Source organism: Canis lupus, chromosome 28, assembly GCF_011100685.1.
Source record: "Canis lupus familiaris isolate Mischka breed German Shepherd chromosome 28, alternate assembly UU_Cfam_GSD_1.0, whole genome shotgun sequence".
In the NCBI taxonomy this organism is placed as follows: domain Eukaryota; kingdom Metazoa; phylum Chordata; class Mammalia; order Carnivora; family Canidae; genus Canis; species Canis lupus.
The window spans coordinates 848860-866800 of NC_049249.1; the positions used below are offsets into that span (position 1 = coordinate 848860).

The following is a 17941-nucleotide window of genomic DNA, read 5'->3' on the forward strand; positions in this document are numbered from 1 at the left end:
CTTATCACTTAACATTTTGGTTTTGGAGGGTGAGGTTATATCATCTCCTTAGTAGATGTTTCAGGCTGTAGTGGTTTCACAACTTGAATGCCTTTATTTTATATTAGAATTAATCCTGTGAGATTTATCCACAGTTTCCTGTAAGTGTCAGAAAAGCACAGATAGGAGCAAACATGTGACATAAACATACAACATGCAAACATACAATATAGCAACATTTAAGACAGTCTCTCAGTGATAGCTTCGCCATATAGCCATAGATATTTATTTTACTGAGGTTGTACTTTCTTTTCTGTAAAGAGAGTAGAGATGATCAAAGATGTATTGTTTTAGGACTGGACCTTGATGTGGAAGCGATGCCTCTGGTTGCAGAGGAAAGGGTTTCCTTTGGCCTTCACGTAGCCAGCTCCTCCATCACCAGTGTTACAGACATCAGAAACACTTACAGCGAGGTGGACAGCCGCCTGATTGCCAAAGAGGTAGGAATTCTGCCTTCACTGTTGCCCTCTTTTGGAATCATGATCTCATAGTTTGCTTCAGTTTTCAATGCTTAAGTGAACACTAATTCATGTTCATGCATGTGTAGACAGATACACAATGCTGCCCATTTCATTTGTTAAAGTATCATATGCCCCTCCACCCATTAGCATCCCCTGAGACTAAACCCTTTATTTATAATTGCTCAGAGGAGAAAGTAGATGCTCTTTTTTTTTTTTTAAAGATTTTATTTATTTATTCATGAGACACACACACACACACACACAGAGAGAGAGAGAGAGAGGCAGAGACATAGGCAGAGAGAGAAGCAGGCTCCATGCAGGGATCCCAATGTGGGACTCAATCCCGGGACTCCAGGACCATGCCCTGGGCCAAAGGCAGATGCTTAACCGCTGAGCCATCCAGGGATATCCAGAGAAGATGCTCTTTATTCTTCACTGGAGAACAGGAACAAATGGAATTTGAAAAAACTTTGGTGACACTGAAAATACTATTGAGCTTCTCTTTTCTGGATGCTACTGACCACCCTCCACCCCAACACTGCAAAATGTTCTGGGAGTTGCCATGTTTATTTTAAACAGCAAATGTGCAAGACAACAAGCAGACATGTTTATAGATGAAGATGCCACTAGGTAAAGTCTTTCCTAATTCCTGTAGAGAGTGCTCTTTTGCTTAACATTGATGAATTTGAGCTGATTTATTTACATTCTCTGCACCCTCACAGACAGAGGGCCATCCCCTTTACTGAAGAGGAGAGATCTGGGATGAGGTCCTATTGAGCACCACAGTGGTGCCTTACCCACAGAGGACCCCAGACTCATCCACTTAGCCCTGTGAGAAAGGTGAGGCTGGGGCATGCAAAGGCTGGATGACCTAGCCTGAGAAGGAGGCAGACTGTTTCACCTCCATATGTCCTTCGGTCTGCCTTGCCCTCATTAGTTCTTCATGGTGACATGCAGGACATCTGCAGCACAACTGTGTAACCAAAGCTGCTCCCGCATGACTAAGCCACAGCCCAGGAGGCAGGACACGAAGCCTGAAATTTGACTTCAGTCTTTCTGACATTGATTCCTTTGTTATTTATTCACTGACTTTCTCTTACTGAGTGCCAGTGCTGGACCAGGCCTTGGGGGTGCCTGCCTTCCAAGACCTCACAAATAAGACCTCCTCCATTCCAGGAAAATTTCTTCAAACTAATTGTTGCTCATTTCTCTAGATGAACATTTCATCCCGTGACAGTACCATGCCTGTGTTCTTGCTAAGAAATTGTGCGGGCCACCTCTCGGGTTCTCTTCGAACTGTTGGAGCTGTAGCTGTGGGCCATTTAGGTAGGTCAGGCCTTGACCTTTTACTGCTATTTGGGAAGATGGGTGTGTGGCTGTCATTGCTTGTGTAGCCTGGACTTCTGAGCAGCTATCCAGTGAGGGTGAGATTTGGAGAGTTAGCCCTGTTGGAAACTTGGCCTTCCACATTGCATAGAAGTCAGTTCACCTTGCTGCATCTGGCAGTTGCTACTGAACTCAGCTACTAATCAGGCTGGCATGTATGCACAATGGAGCTTTCTAGTGGGCACAGTGGGGGCCTTTTGACAGAGGCAATAGTTGCAGTTGTGTGGGTAAAAACAATAGCTAGTGACTGCTGGCTGTCCTGTAGTTGGGCAAGAGCACAGCGGAGAGTTGATGCGAGGTCCGATCTTGCAGGACCTAGAGAGCAGACAAGAGCCTGAGATTGTCAGAGCAACCAGTGGCCTGAGGCTCTGAGAGCATGTGGTTCGCCCAGCACTCTGGGCTACAACAGAGGCAGTGATCTGAAATCCTCTGGGCTGTTTCAGCTCTTTTTGGTGACCCAGGAAGAACTCAGTGTAGGATTGCTCAATGAGCTAAGACTTTCAAAACTCCCACCCTTCCTCCCACTCCTAGCCTGTTCCATGCTCACAGGCCCCTCTACTGTGAGTAGACAGCCCTGGCAGCTCTTTTGTCCTTGAAGTTTCCTGGGGAAAGCCATTGCCCTGAAGCTGCAATGTATTGATGAAATGCCCCTTTGTCTCACCTAGGCATAAGGGTGTTCCACTCCATCCCAGCAGCCAGCAGCCTGGACTTCATTGGCGGGCCTGCTATCCTCCTGGGCCTCATTTCCTTAGCAACAGATGACCATACCATGTATGCGGCCATCAAAGTCCTGCACTCTGTCCTGACCAGCAACGTCATGTGTGATCACCTGATGCAGCACATCCGTGGGTACCAGGTAATCCCACCCTCCCATCTGAGCCTGTAATTCCCCAAGAGGCTGTTATTCCCAAGGAGCAGGGAGGAGCTTCACTGGCCTTAGTGGACTTTCCCTCCATGGCAACTTTTGGAGAAGGGAAACCAAGCAGAAGGGTCTTGAGACCAGTGTCACCACAGCAGAGGGCTGAGTGATAGCCAAGCAGAGAGGGACTTTGATCAGAATGGGGGTGCTCACCTATATACTTGTACCTTTTGCTGAATTCAGGAATCATGTGTGATCCACCTACTTTGCACCTAACACGATGGCTAGGAGCCTGGGCAGAGGAACCAGGGTGCTGGGTTTGAATCCTGCCTCTTCTTCAAACTTGATATTTAATCTTAGATGAATTACCTACCCTCTCTGCCTCAGTTTCCTTAATAGTATAATATGGATTATCTCGCTTCCTGTGTCCTGGGGTTGTAGTGAGCACTAGACCATTTAATTCAAGTGGAGGGTTGAGCATTATGCCTGTGCAGAATAAGGGCTCTGTAAGTGGCTGCCATCTCTAGTTCTTAATCTCTCTGTGCCCCAGTTACCTATCTGTAAAATGAAAATAATATTAGCACTTATTTTATAGGGCTGTGATGATTAAGTGAGTTAATATATGCTGAGCATTCAGAAGAGTGTCTGCTTAGAGTAACTGTGATTGTCAGTGCTATTTACTATTTGTGAGGTCACATGAGACATGTTCACTGCCATTTATTTATTTATTTATTTATTTATTTATTTTATTTATTTATTTATTTTCACTGCCCTTTAATACCTTCCTGCATGGCTGGAAGGAAATCATGAAAGACAAGACTAGTGTCAAAGTCTAGACAATGTCACGTTGTGGTTCCTCCTGGGTACAGTGGGGGCTAGGAGAAAGTCTCCTTATCTCTTTGGCCCCCAACTCAGGATCTGAGAAGAATAAAGTTATGTGGTATCACTTCAGGCCTACCTACTCTCTCCTAGACTGCTGCCACAGCTGGACAGTGGCCTGTTCCTTCTGCTATTCCTTTAAATCTCATTGATACCAGTCATAATTCTACATTACAGACTTGATGAGACCTCTTTCCTGTGCAAACCTTTCAAAGGCACCCAGTCACTGATATAATATCTCAAGCTCCTTATACTGGATTCCAGAGGTCTTTGAAAACTGGCCACTAACCTGTCCTTCCAGTCCTATTTAGCCCCATTTTCTGCCCAGCCAATGCACCTTCCTTCCTGAATCCTGCATGGTCATGGGTTGCTAACCACATCATATTACTTTGTGTACCTGTATCCTTGGCTTGGAAGGCCATTTCCCTTTCTTCCCCAGGTACACACCTTCTTATCTTCCCAGGTCAAGTTGAAATGTAAAAGAGGATCTCTCCTCTAAGCCCTGAGTTGAGTGTACGGCCAACTCTTGGCTGCTCTTGGCACTGTGCATGCGCTCTGTCTAACTGCTCCTACCCAGTGCTGTAATTATGACTCTCCTCATTTCTGTGAGGTTGTAATTGTTTAGAGGCTTGGGTGTTTCCTTATTCTTTGCCAATATATTATTGAGACCAAACAGATACTTAGTAAATATTTTGGTAATAAGTGAATGGGCATGACTGGGTTTATATTAAAACTCAAGAATTGGGCAGCCTGGGTGGCTCAGCGATTTAGCGCCACCTTCAGCCCAGGGCCTGATCCTGGAGACCCAGGATCAAGTCCCGCGTTGAGCTTCCTGATTAGAGTCTGCTTCTCCCTCTGCCTGTGTCTCTACCCACCCCCACCCCCCCGTGTGTGTGTGTCCCTCATGGATAAATAAATAAAATCTTTAAGAAAAAACTCAAGAAAAAAAAAAAGAAAAAACTCAAGAATTGGGGCTATTGTTAAATTAAAAGTTTTCTTTGATCATGTTGTTAAAAGCAGCAGTAGTGGGATATGTTCCACTTTAGCAATACAGATCTGCTGTGGCTAGGGATGTTGGCAATTATTGTGAGCATTTCTAAAAAGGTAATAGCAGTTCCTGATCTTGTGGGTTTATGTAGAAGGATAAAATAAGACAAATACCAAGATAATTTTAGTGTAAATTGAATGCAATAAGTGTCTGAGGTTCTCTTCCAGGACTACCATGCTCTCTATGACTTGGGTGTTCTCCAGCCATCTTTCCAGAAACTTCAGGCTCATGGAGACCTGGAACTCTCACTCACGTGCACTGTGGCCTCCCTACAGCTAAGGGGAGGACATGGTGCATTGTGAATTCTAAATGAGTGTTTTCTTTGCCTGAGCAGAGTGCCTTGAAAGAAATAATGTGCCACAGAGCTACAAAAGTGGCCAATACCACATGTGGGACTGTGTTGCTTGAGTTTTTCAGGAAGAAAGATATGGCAGAGACAAGGAAAGGCCCATGGATGGAGTCTATTTACTCAGTTAATATTGACTGAATGTCTCCCAAGAGCTAGGTACAGTGCCAGGCAGCAGGGTGTATGGATGAACAAAATGGGCTTAGTCCCGCCCTCCATGAAACTTATCTGCCTCCATTGGTTTGGGCTGTTATAACAAAAATACCATAGACACAGTGGCTCATAAACAACAGAAATTTATTTCTCACAGTTCTGTAGAGTGGGAGGTTCAAAATCACTGGCCAATTTGGTGTCTGGTGAAAGCCATTTCCTTGTTTATAGATGGCTGCCTTTTCACTGTATTCCCACATGGTGGAAAGGATAAGGGAGCGCTCTGTGGTGTCTTTTCTAAGGGCACCATTTACAAGTCCCATGTACTTCATGACTGAAGAACCTCCCTTGGATCCACCTCTTAGTACCATCACACTGGGGATTACAATTCAGCATATGGATTTTTGGAGGGAGGGAGGGGACACAAACATTCACTCTGTAGCAGCGTGGACAGTAAAACATGACTGGGAGACAAAGACTCCCAAATACTTTGTTTGAGTAAAGAACCAATCAGATTAAGAGATATATTGTACCTTTCCAAATGAAGACAGAAGGGGGAAATTTAAAAACTCTTCTTATGTCTTAAAAAGGAAATATTGCAAATATTTATGTCTTCAGGGCAAATCAGAAGCAGGGATTGGACAAAGAGTGGTAAGGCAGGTGGGAAATGACAGGTCTGAAAAAAGAAACAAGGTTACTGTTATTATTATTATATGACTTCTCTGAATTACGCTTTATAAAAGAGAATCCCCATCCTATCTCATCATATACTAGATACCTTTTCTTCCTTTCTATTTCTTCATAACAACTGGCATGATCAGTTGGCATGATCTCTATATACTCTCATGTCTGTGGTCTGTTTCACCCCCTAGATACATGACCCATGAGAACAGGACAGGACCTGCTTGTTCACTGGTGTACCCTAAAAGTACATGTATACAGTAGTTGCTCATCAAGGTTTTATGGAATGAATCAGTGAATGAAAGCAAGGGTCTTCAATTAAATGGGTTGCTCAAAAGTAAATTTAATAATTTTTAGGCTTTTACTCTACTCATTTTCTGATTTGCTGTTTGAACCTGAGCACATATTAGAATATAAACCTCTCTATCTGTTATTTCTATCAAAACTTGTTTATCATCCTCTTCTTAAATTAGGTGACATCCAAGCAAGTTTTATAAGATGGATTTTCATAGCATAGTAAAGAAAGTGGCATTTCAGACTAACATTAAAAACACTTGAAGGATCCATGTGGCAGGGAGGAAGGACATGAAGGCCAGTGCACAATGACCTGTATGGAGAGACAGACAAGGACTAGAACTCTGCTACTCTTAGTGGAATAGATTTTATCTCGGAAGTGATGAGCAATAATAAGAAAGATTGATCTTTAGAATGACCTTTGACTCCACTGAGAAAGATAGGCTGGAGGGGTGAGATTTGAGTAGGAGACTGAGATAGAATCCAACAAGATATGAGAGTATATTCCCGGATAGCCTGGGAAGGCTTGGGATCTTTGTAAGCAGTGTGGGCAGATAGCACCAGGAGGCAACCAGTACTGTGTGCTGCAGACAGGAAGGAAGGAAGATATTTGGGGCATGCTAAGTCTTAAATGTCTGCATGACATCAAAGGTCAAATGCCAAGTGGGACAGATGGCTCTGGAGCGTAGAGATGCAAGCTGGGCTGAAAGTATAAATGTGAGAGTCATCAATATCATCATGATGATATTTCACTCAAGGATATTGAAGAAATGGATGAAGAGAAAGAGTAGAGTTCAGGAGGAAGTAATAAGGAGCTCTCCATGTAGAGGATGGACATATGATCAAAACTCAACAAAGGACATTGAGAAGAAGAGGGAAGAAAAATTGAAGAAAATGTTGTCAAAGAATCCAAAAGAAGATAGTGTTTCAAGAAGGCAGATAGGATCAAACAATGCTAAATGCTGACAAATAACAAAGCAAATAAGGGCAGAGATATCCCTACTGGATTTGGCATCTAGAAGTCACTGGTGACAGGTGGACAGATAGAGACAGCAGCCATCTGGAAGAGGTCGAAGACAGAAGGTGAAGTGAGGACATGGAGCCAAATTGTGCCTATTAGTGCTTTCTAGAAGTTTATTTATGAAGAGGGCTCAAGAAATAGAGGTCAAACCCGAAGGGTTAGGAGTCAAGGGAGGGTTCTTTTTAAGATGAGAAATACTAGATGTTTTTGTCAGTGGGAAGAAGTGATGAGAGGGAGAGACAGAGACAGAGAGGGAGAGAGAGAGAGAGAGAGAGAGAGAGAGAGAGAGAGAGAGATGGATGCAGCTAGGAGAGAAGAGCTGAGAATTCCCATGAAGTAATATCCTCAAGAAGGTAAGGGCTGGGTTCCAGGGGCCGTGTGGGTGGAGACCCTGCTTGTAACACGAAGAAGTGCAACACAGATATCAGTGGATCTGGTATGGGAAGATGGGACTGTTCATGTCTGATGGGTTCTGTCTTCTCAGCAGGGTATGAAGTTGGGTGGTAGGGGCAAAGTGAGGTTGGGAAGAGAGAAGAGATGAAATCCTAATCTTTAGAATGAAAAAACCCAGCTTACTAAAAAAACAGAATTGGACCACCAGGCCAAATGAGGACTATTTTGGCACTTGACACTGTTACTGCAAAGTAAAACCAGTCAGCCTGTGTGTGATTTTTCTGAAGCAACTTTCAGCCATCCTAATTATGTCTTAGTGGGGGAGTGGGAAGTGGTCTGATTTCAGATATATCCAAGAAGTGATTGGAGCAGTCTGGAAAGATAGTGAGTATTCATTGATCACAACTGTCTTTGGAGAGATGTCTACCAAGAAGTTGCTGCGATTGAGATCCAAGAAGTTTCTGCCTGTGTTGTCTTTTAGGCTTTTGATGGATTCCTGTCTCATACTTATATCTTTCATCCATTTTGAGTTTATTTTTGTATATGGTGTGAGAAAATGGTCCAATTTCATTCTTTTGCCTGTGGCTGTCTAATATTCCCCAAATCAGTGTTGAAGAGACTTTTTTTTCAGTGGATATTCTTTCCTGTTTAGTTGAAGATTAGTTGACCATAGAGTTGAGGGTATATTTCTGGGTTATCTATTCTGTTCTATTGATCTATGTGTCTGTTTTTGTGCCAGTAACATACTGTCTTGATTACAGCTTTGATGTACTGTGAACATAATGACAAACACAGTGATTCTAAGGGGCATACCCCCCAATGTTTATAGCAGCAATGTCCATGATAGCCAAAATATGAAAAGAGCTCAGATGTCCATCAACAGATGAATGGATAAAAAAAGATGTGGTCTATCTATCTATATATCATCTATCTTCAAAATGGAATATTACTCAGCCATCATCATCATTCATTTTAAAGAATGAAATCTTGCCATTTGCAATGACATAGATGAAGCTAAAGAGTATTTTGCTAAGCAAAATAAATCAGTCAGAGGAAGACATATAAGATTTCACTCATATGTGGAATTTAAGAAACAAAACAGATGAACATAGGGGAAGGGAAGGAAAATAAAATGATAAAAACAGGGATGGTGGCAAACCATAAGAGACCCTTTACTCTAGGAAACAAACTGAGGGGAGGGGAGGAGTTTGGGGGGAATGGGGTAACTGGGTGATGGGCATTAAGGAGGGCACTTGATGGAATAAGCACTGGGTGTTTATTGATGATTTACTAAACTCTACCTCTAAAACTAAACTAAACTAAACAACTAAACTAAGCTAAACTAAACTACATGTAGGAAGAAACCAACAGACAGTGGCATCCTGGAGACACAGGGGGAGATTATCAGGAAGAAGCAGGGGGTCCACAGTAAGAGGTGAAGTCACATGAGTCCAGAGAAGTGAACACGGGTGGGGAAGCAGCCACAGAAGTTGGTGATGTGTTTTTCCTCTGTGAACATGGGAATGAAGGGAATAGCACCAGGGAGCAGAGGGTTTGCAGTCTGGGCTGAGGATGGGTGCTAGTGGGAAAAGGAGATGAAGGAGAAAGAGTTCTAAGAATGCATTCATGAAGAAATTGCTGTGTTTTAACTTTTTCAGATAATGGCTTTTCTCTTGAGGAAAAAGACCTCTCTCCTAAACCACCGAATTTTTCAGCTCATCATCTCCATTGCTGGCACTGCAGAATTAGGCTTTGGGTCATCTGCTGTCACCAACGTTGGTGTCTTTCGACACATCCTCTGCAATTTTGAGGTAAACTGGAGACTAGTCATTAGACCTGAAACAGTGGGTGTGTGTCCTGGTAAAGAACATCTGGAGCTTCCTCTAAACTCTGCTGGCCAGCTTCCTCAATAATCATGAGGGTGGTGAAAGAGAAAACTTCAAAGGCTTTGGAGCCCAGAGGCTTGGGTTTATAATTAAGAAGAGACCACCAATGGGCTATGTGGCCTTGGGCAAGTCTCTTGATTTCTCTGAGTTCTAGTCCTCTTGTATGTGAAATGGGAAGCATCACCTCTCCCTCAGAGGCTGGTGTGGGGTCAAACCAGTTTATATCTGGGAAAGGCTTCTAAAACTGTAGGGTACAAAATATATATGGGTTTAAAAAATATATATCCCAGTCCCTTGGGTGGAGCTTTGCTGTTGACAAACATTCTTTTTTTTTTTTTTTACATTTTTTTAAATTTAAATTCAATTTGTCAACATATAATAGAACACCTAATGCTCATCCATCAAACACTCCTTGAAAGGGCTGACTGAGAGACCCTGAGGGCAGGCCTGCGGCTAAGTGAGGGTACCGCACAGAATTCAAGTGACTTGCTCTGTTCCCAAAGCACCATTTACTGAGTGCCCACTGGGGTCAGGCACCGGCTGTGTCCTGGAGACATGCTGGTACACAGCCGCCGCCTGGGCCCAGGACATGACCGAGGTGATACTACAATATGCTTAGATGCCACAGGGAGACAGTCACAGGGCATCAGGGGAGTAGGGTGAGAGCACAATCCATTCATATTTCCAGATCAGGGACTCTGGGGCTGAGTCGGGCAGAATACGTTCAGTGGGGGAACATTCCAGGGGGTGTGTACACTATTCACACACAGGAGGGATGAGTACAACCATGGGGATTTGAGAGCAAGTGTCTTGAAGGGTGACTGAAGAACTGTTTGTTGCAGGGAGACATGAGGCTGGATGGGCTGGGAGATGAGACAGGTGGGATATGCTAGGCTGCATGACATGATAGGTACTTTAGCCAATCCCTGCTGCAGTCATGGAAGGATTTTAAAAATGGATTTTCTTAATTTAAAAAATGATATATACTTATTATAGAATATTTAAAATTATAGAAGAGTGAGGGTGGAAGCTTCTACTTCAGATATCCAGATGACCATTTTCAACTTTTTTTTTTTTTTTAAATTTTTATTTATTTATGATAGTCACAGAGAGAGAGAGAGAGAGGCAGAGACATAGGCAGAGGGAGAAGCAGGCTCCATGCACCGGGAGTCTGATGTGGGATTCGATCCCGGGTCTCCAGGATCGCGCCCTGGGCCAAAGGCAGGCGCCAAACCGCTGCGCCACCCAGGGATCCCCATTTTCAACTTTTAAGGCATTGCTTTACTGCACTTTCTATGCATAATATACATATATTTTTATATCATAGTCATAATCACAGTATAGATATATTTTAACTCCTACCTTTTCTCATATAACATAGATATTAAAAATATTTATTATGGACTCTTTTTTTTTTTTTTTTTTTTTTTTTTGGTTAAAACACTTTTACGAAAAGGAAAAGACACTAATGTCCAGCTTGTCTGCTCCTTCCATTTGACTATATTAGAAGCTCTGGAGCCTACACCTTTGGAGAAGAGATCATCAGTCAAGCCAGTCACTAGTACACTCTTACCCTCTCCTCCTCAGAACTCTGATTCCAAACGATCCTATGTTTGTTTGTTTGTTTTGAAAAAAAATTTTTTTAAAGATTTTATTTATTTATTCATGAGAGACACACACACAGAGAGAGAGAGAGAGAGAGAGAGAGATTGGCAGAGACACAGGCAGAGGAAGAAGCAGGCTCCATGCAGGGAGCCTGACATAGGACTCGGTCCCAGATCTCCAGGGATCAGGCCCTGGGCTGAAGGCAGCGCTAAACCGCTGAGCCACCTGGGCTGCCCCCCAAATGATCCTATGTTAAGAGTAAATACTACATCTCATTACAAAATGGAGAGTCAGGGAGAATGCTATCTAGAGTTCATCTCCCAAAGTCTGGGATTTTAAGAACCAGACAGTGACCCATGGACAGGCAAAATGGGGAGGAAATAGGTCTTGAGAAAGGAAGATGAGAAACATACAAGGAGCCAGGGAATAAAGGAGGGAGTTATCTAAAACTAGAAGCACACAAGTGCTAGGACCTTATGACCTATAGTACATTGCTGCGCACCAAGTCACTAATAGTTCAAAAGAGCATTCATGAGACCTGTCCAATCTTATTCATAAATATAGCTACAAAATCCTAAATAAAATATTAGCTAATTGAACCAGGCCCTCGATTTGGATCTGAAGATGGATGAAAGGGTTATGCAGGAAGCCAGCCAGGTATGGAATATAGGCTCTCCATGTATAAAAGGAAAGGAGATATGCACAAATGACCTAACTACACTGATAAACAAGACAGCATGCACACCTGTACCTTCCAAAATGCTGCGGCAGAGGTCAGGCAGCTTGGCTTCAAAGCATTCCTGCCTGCAGCCTGGCCCAGAAATTACCCATGGAGGAACCCACCACCTTCCCACAGCCTGCTCGCGGAATGACCATGGTCACCACCCCACCACTCCCTGAGTAAACTTTTAGATAAGTTGGTCCTTTTGAAGCTGAAGTTAAGAAAACAAGCAACCCACAAAAACCAGAAACTAAAAGATCAAAGTAAAACAAAAGGAAATGAAATAAATGTAGAGATTAGAAGGACCAAATTTCAAAAAGAAGAAAACCTTTCCAAATGTCTGTCTCCATCAATTAAAATAAAAACAAGGATGTGTAAGTTGTAGATTTTATAATTTGTAGGATGGTGTAAAATTTGGAAGTCACTTGGAAGTCAATTGAAGGTCTTGACAGGCCTAGTGAAAGGTAAGTAATGGAGTCAGAAGTGAGGTGAAGGGAGGAGGATGGAAGTCAAGATAGTTGAGATAGATTCTTATTGGCTTTAGAGTAAGAAAAAAAAGAGAAGAAAATAGAAGGGAGGAAGTTTCAATACTTAAGGGATTTGAGTCTGCTTGTAGGCTTAGGAGAAGGAAGCATCAGAAAACGATGGTTAAATATACTAGTGGGAGAATCACTATTGATGGGGCAGTCCTTAAAGGAGAGGGAAGGTTCAGAGATAAGAGAGTGGGTTACAAGAGTAAAGGTGGATTCCATGTATGATGATTGAGACAGATAGTTGAGAAAGAGTGGGGAGACAGGAAGTTGAGAAGCAGGAAGTTGGGAAGCAGGGAGAGACAGGAAGTAGGGAAATAGGGAAGGGACAGGAGGTTGAGGCTTTGGGTTCCTTGAAGAAGGGACAGGCCAGCTCATTCTGAGAGTGAAGTGGTCTCAGAGATGGGGAGAGGGAAAACTTCGACATATTATCCATTTGATATTCAAAGAAATCGAATCCAGACATCTCAGTGCAATTTGCAGTACAGGGGTTATGTGACACAGGGTAATAACCAAAAGATTCAACTTTCCACGTTTCCCAAAATTCAGATACTTGGTATTATGTAATTTCTAAAGTGCTAGGCAGTCTCCAGTGTGGTGTGGCAGCTTCTTATTGTTCCAGTGCTCTGGAAAGGAAACTAGGATATGCTTCTGTGGGAAAGGTAAGGGCTCAGGGGCACACATGATTGGTAGGTGCAGTCTTACTTTCTCATTTCTCCTGTCACGGAGGCTGATGAAGCATTTGTTCAATGACTACCTTCATGAGTGAACATTCCAAGCGTGCAGGCACTTGGACTCCTACAGACTTCCATATTGGGGTGCCAGGCCTGCCTACCTCTATCCCTACTGGGGCCACAGCCCACACCAGCTCTCCCAAATGGCAGTTGCCCTCCTCTGTGTGTGCCAGGCAGTGCATGTGCAAACAGGAGCTGGAATTCTGTTAGTGTGCTTCTGGTTTAAGAGCAATCCACATATTTTACCTTAACTTACCTTACATTCACTCTTTTAAAACATTTAATGGGTCTTTATTGAGTACTCAATATGTGGTATGTGTGGTATTTGGCCCTAGGGACTAGAGAAGGGTGGTCTCTGCCTTCAAGGGCCTCCTCAGAAACTTGGGTCCTTAGAGGCTCTTTTGCTTTCACTCTTAAGAGGATAGAGCCACGGACACCTACTTGATTCAAGTGAGGTCGGTATTGACCCTTTGGGTCATTGTCTGCAGGAGATGCCTGGGGGGTTGGGGGGTGGGTGGGGAATGTGGTGAGGAGACAGGAGGTTGGGCTTGATGGTCAGACAGACCAGGCTTTGAAGCTGGGCTCTGCCAATTAGAAACCATGGGGCGCCAGGCAAGTTACTTAGTCTCCCTAAGCCTCACTCTTCTTAGCTAGTACATGCAGATAACGATACTATTTTAGGACAAGAACTGTAGGGCACTTCTTGCCTCTAGACAATAGTCTCACTTATAAGTGTGAGATCTTTTACCTTCTCCGTGAATGCACTGTTGCAATCCAGATTAGAATCCTCTTAATTCCGGGCCCTAGGAAATGTCAGTATTAGGAAATAAGAAATAGAGCTCTCTAAAGGGGCAAAGACATGAGACCTGAAGGCAGGCTGTCAACCTGGCTCCAGCAGGATGATTAGCAGCTGCATTTTGTTTACTGTGAGTGAAAACCACCTGAGTGAGGAAGTTCACTCTTGGAATCTGCATGCATTCCCTTTCACATGCAACTCGCAGTGCAGCTGTGTGCAAGGGGACGAGGCTGTTGTTAAGTTTTTTTTAGTAACTAGACGGAAATGAGACCGCCAAGGCAAGCGAGGGTCCAAGAACAGATTTTATTGCAGGCACCCTCGGGCAAGGTTCCACGACTCACGGGGGAAAGAGAGTGAGTCGAGGAAGTCGCCCCAAGACAAGGTGGTAGGGGGTTTACATAACGTTGTAAGGCAGAACAGTTTCCTATTGGTTGGCTCATATGCAAAGGAAGGATTGCAATCCAACCAGTCAGAGTGATCCTCACTATGCAAAGGAAGGATTGCAATTCGACCAGTCAAAGGTGACTTCCTCCTCTGGGGTTTGAAGGGCATTGGGTTCGGTTGAGGAAGTCCAAAGGAGAGGTGTAAGGGTCTGCTCAAGCTGTCATCCCAAGTGGAGGTGGTGACAGGAACTTCAGCCATTTTGGCATATCCGCCATCTTGAGGAGTTTCCCTTCCCGCCTGGCCCCAACAGCTGTGCTGCAGGTTTTATTTTTATTTTTTTAAAGATTTTGTTCATTTATCCATGAGAGACACACACAGAGAGAGAGGCAGAGACACAGGCAGAGGGAGAAGCAGGCTCTATGCAGGGACCCCGACGTGGGACTCGATCCCGGATTTCCAGGATCACGCCCTGGACTGAAGGTGATGCTAAACTGCTGAGGCACCCAGGCTGCCCTGTGCTGCAGGTTTTAAAGAGTAGGACAGTGAAGAGAGTGATGCGTGCACAAGTTGGATGTGTGGTGGAAGTAGCATAAAACTAGACAGGCAAGACTCAGCTTCTAATTTGAATCCTATCACTTGCAGGTGGTAAGTGGGACCTGTCCCTCACCTGGTCTGTCTCAGCCTGTTTCCTCATTTCTAACTTGGGAAGACTGGTATTTGCCTTGCAGGCTTCAGGGAGGATGAGCTGCATTTGGTGTGTGGCTACATGGGCTGTGGGGCTGAGGGCCAGACATAGGTTAGTGCCGGTGTCCTTGGTTCCAGTCAAGACTCACACTGAAGTACCAGACAGCAGCAAACATGGAGAGGAGAGGAGTGGTGTCTGAGCTCTCCCCTGGGGAAGGCACCCTCTAAGTTCTAGATGTTGGGGGAACTGGTCTGATTCCTAAGCTGCTAGATTGTGTTAGTGATTTCAGGCGTCAGGAGACCATGTCCAGCCCGGTACCTGCTCACCCTTTCTGGGATCCCTTCTTTACACACATCTCGGTTTCACTGCATGTTTGTTGTCTCCAGCTCTGGATGAATACCGCAGACAACCTCGAGCTCTCCCTCTTTTCCCACCTTGTGGAAATTCTTCGATCACCAAGGTAGGCTGGTCTTTGGCAGTGTGGGGGCTAGAACTAGTGGCTTCATGCCAAGGAGGAGAATTGAGGGGCCAGGACGGGCAATGGCTCAGCAACCATGGCCTTCTCCCATTTCCGGGGCACTGAATTCCCAGGTGGCAGCACGTCTGTCTCAGTCCACTTGGGCTGCTGTGACAAAATATGATACATGGGGTGGCAGATAAATGGCAGAAATTTAGTTCTCGCTTTTCTAGAGGCTGGAAGTCTAATATCAAGGCGCTGGCAGATTTGCTGTCTGGTGAGAGCAGACATCTCACTATAATGTCACCTGGTGGGAGGGGTGAGGAAGCTCACTGGCATCTCTTACATAAAGGCACTAATCTCATCACAAGGGCTCTACTTTCCTGACACGTTTACCTCCCAAAGATGGCACCTCCAAATACTGTCTCATTGAAGGTTAGGTTTTTACATAGGAATTTGGGGTGACACAAAATTCAATCTGGAGCAGTGTCCTTCCCAGTGGCTCACCTATGTGGGGCAAGCCTGTCCCCTGGTGGATTTCGAACCCAGAAGGGGAATCTCTAGCTCAGCAGCTAGAACCCTCAGGGACTCAGCAAGGGAAAACACATCTCTATGTCCTCTTTGTCTCCCAATCCACTTTCCTTCTAAGTGACTTCGTGTGTATATATATATATATGTATTTGTGTGTATATATACATATATATTTTTATTGGAGTTCGATTTGCCAACATATAGCATAACGCCCAGTGCTCATCCCGTCAAGTGCCCCCCTCAGTGCCCATCACACAGGCACTCCATCCCCCTGCCCACCTCCCTTTCCACTACCCCTTGTACGTTTCCCAGGGCTTTTTTTTCCCCCCAGGGCTCTTTTGGTTGCAAGTGGTAGAAATACAACTCAAACCAACTTAAGGAAGGGAGAGGGGGAAGAAAAAAAGAAAAGGGGGAGGACAAAAAGAAGGTTGGGAAAGGGAGATTTTATTGGCTCATTCACTGGAATGGGGCAGATTTTCCCACGTGGCTGGGTGGCACTACTCCATCTGAGACCACCTTGTCCATGCTTTTTTCCATGCTGGCTTCATTTGGGCAGATGGCAAGATGGCTGCTGGGCAGCTCCTCAGAGCACATCCCCTGCCTGCACAGGCAACACAGAGGGCTTCTTTTTTACTAAGTAATGTCAGCAATAGGATGGGGTCTCACTGGGCCATCTTGGATCACATGGTGAAACTGGAGCCTGGCTTCACCTCTGGAATGGATGGAGGGGAGTTAAAAAGAGACAGGTCCCAAAAGAAAACCAGGGACTGGGATTAGAATAATGGATAAGATAGTCAGGGAAGCCACCATAGCTACCCACCTCCTTCCTCACCTGTCAGGCTGGTCATACCCATGTCCACCTGCCTCCTCATGGAGGTCTGTTTCAGCTTATCATTAGCACCTTTGATGTTTTGAATATATTCATAAACATCTTTTCACTTAGCCACTCGCTGAATACTAATTATGAACCCATTCCCATTTCACACCCAGTTTTTATTGCTGGAAGTTCAAGAAGACAGGACAGTCTTGTGGAAAAGGAATACAGAAAAACACGCTGCTTAGTGCTGTGATAAGAAAGAGCACAAAACATAGCAGGAACTTCTAGGCAGATGAGTGCACATCTTCCTTGTTAGGCTGAGGAATACAAACCACACACAGAACTGGGCTGGTTCTGCCTCTTTGTGTATCAGAGATGTGGAGCTTGGCAGAATTTCTTATATTAGTACTGAAAAGACAGCTCAAGAAGGAGCCATCCACCCAAATTCACCCTCCTTCATCCCTTTAATTTTTCTTTCCCACTTTCTGTACTTGTTGTTTCTGGAAGATCTGGGAGCTCTTTTCTTCAGGGGAGTAGAATTTACTGGAAATTGAATTTGTGATTATCCTAAGAAGGAGGATGCGGGTGCTTGAATTCTGTCTTTTTCCCTTTTGACTCTTAGTGGCGTGTTCATCCATTTTGTGGTTTGAGTCGGGCAGGAAGAGCCTATACCCAGACAGACTCGCTGAGGGCCCCGCGCTCCTGGCTTTTGGGAAGTGCTCCGCGGTCGCATGCGAGTCTGCTCTCTTTGTTCTGAGTTTTCTGAGACCAGCATTAGTTTTCCCTGAGGCTTGGAATTTAAAAGTCGATAACTGGGGGTTGTCTTTGAAGGCAGTTTCCGGGGGTGGAAGGGCATGGGAGGCTCATCCCTGAGCAACTCTGGCACTTGGTAGACACATATTCAATGGGTGTCTGACAGCATTTTGATGAGTTGCCAAGAGAGCATTGGAGTCAGAGGGCCACAGAGCAAGCCCAGCCTGGGAAACCTTTTCGAAGAAACATAGCAAATTTGGTTCATTCCAGTAAAAGCTTTTACTGCCTCTCTCCTGGGCTCATAGGGAAGGACCCCGGAATGCTGAAGTTGCTCACCAGGCACAACTTATACCCAAGCTCATCTTCCTCTTCAACGAGCCGGGCCTCACCTTCTCCAAGATCCCCACCATCATTGCCATCCTGGGCTGTCAGCTGAGGGGCCACTTCAACATCCAAGACTTGCTCAGGTACTGTGCCAGGCTTCC

At 44.6% G+C, this 17941-nt stretch overlaps 1 protein-coding gene across 10 annotated transcripts in view; it reads left to right on the forward strand.

Annotated features, from left to right (window-relative positions):
* Positions 1-17941, forward strand: part of WDFY4 (WDFY family member 4) — a 286497-nt gene that overhangs the window by 93160 nt on the left and 175396 nt on the right. For all 10 annotated transcript variants that reach the window (XR_005380348.1, XR_005380346.1, XR_005380347.1 and 7 more), the window contains 6 exons: positions 334-479; positions 1715-1826; positions 2552-2742; positions 9216-9368; positions 15285-15358; positions 17762-17923. Coding sequence is in view for 7 of the 10 variants with exons in the window: in XM_038578030.1 (XP_038433958.1) it covers positions 334-479; positions 1715-1826; positions 2552-2742; positions 9216-9368; positions 15285-15358; positions 17762-17923 (838 nt within the window). In the remaining 3 variants the exon portion in view is untranslated. The remainder of the gene's footprint in view (positions 1-333; positions 480-1714; positions 1827-2551; positions 2743-9215; positions 9369-15284; positions 15359-17761; positions 17924-17941) is intronic.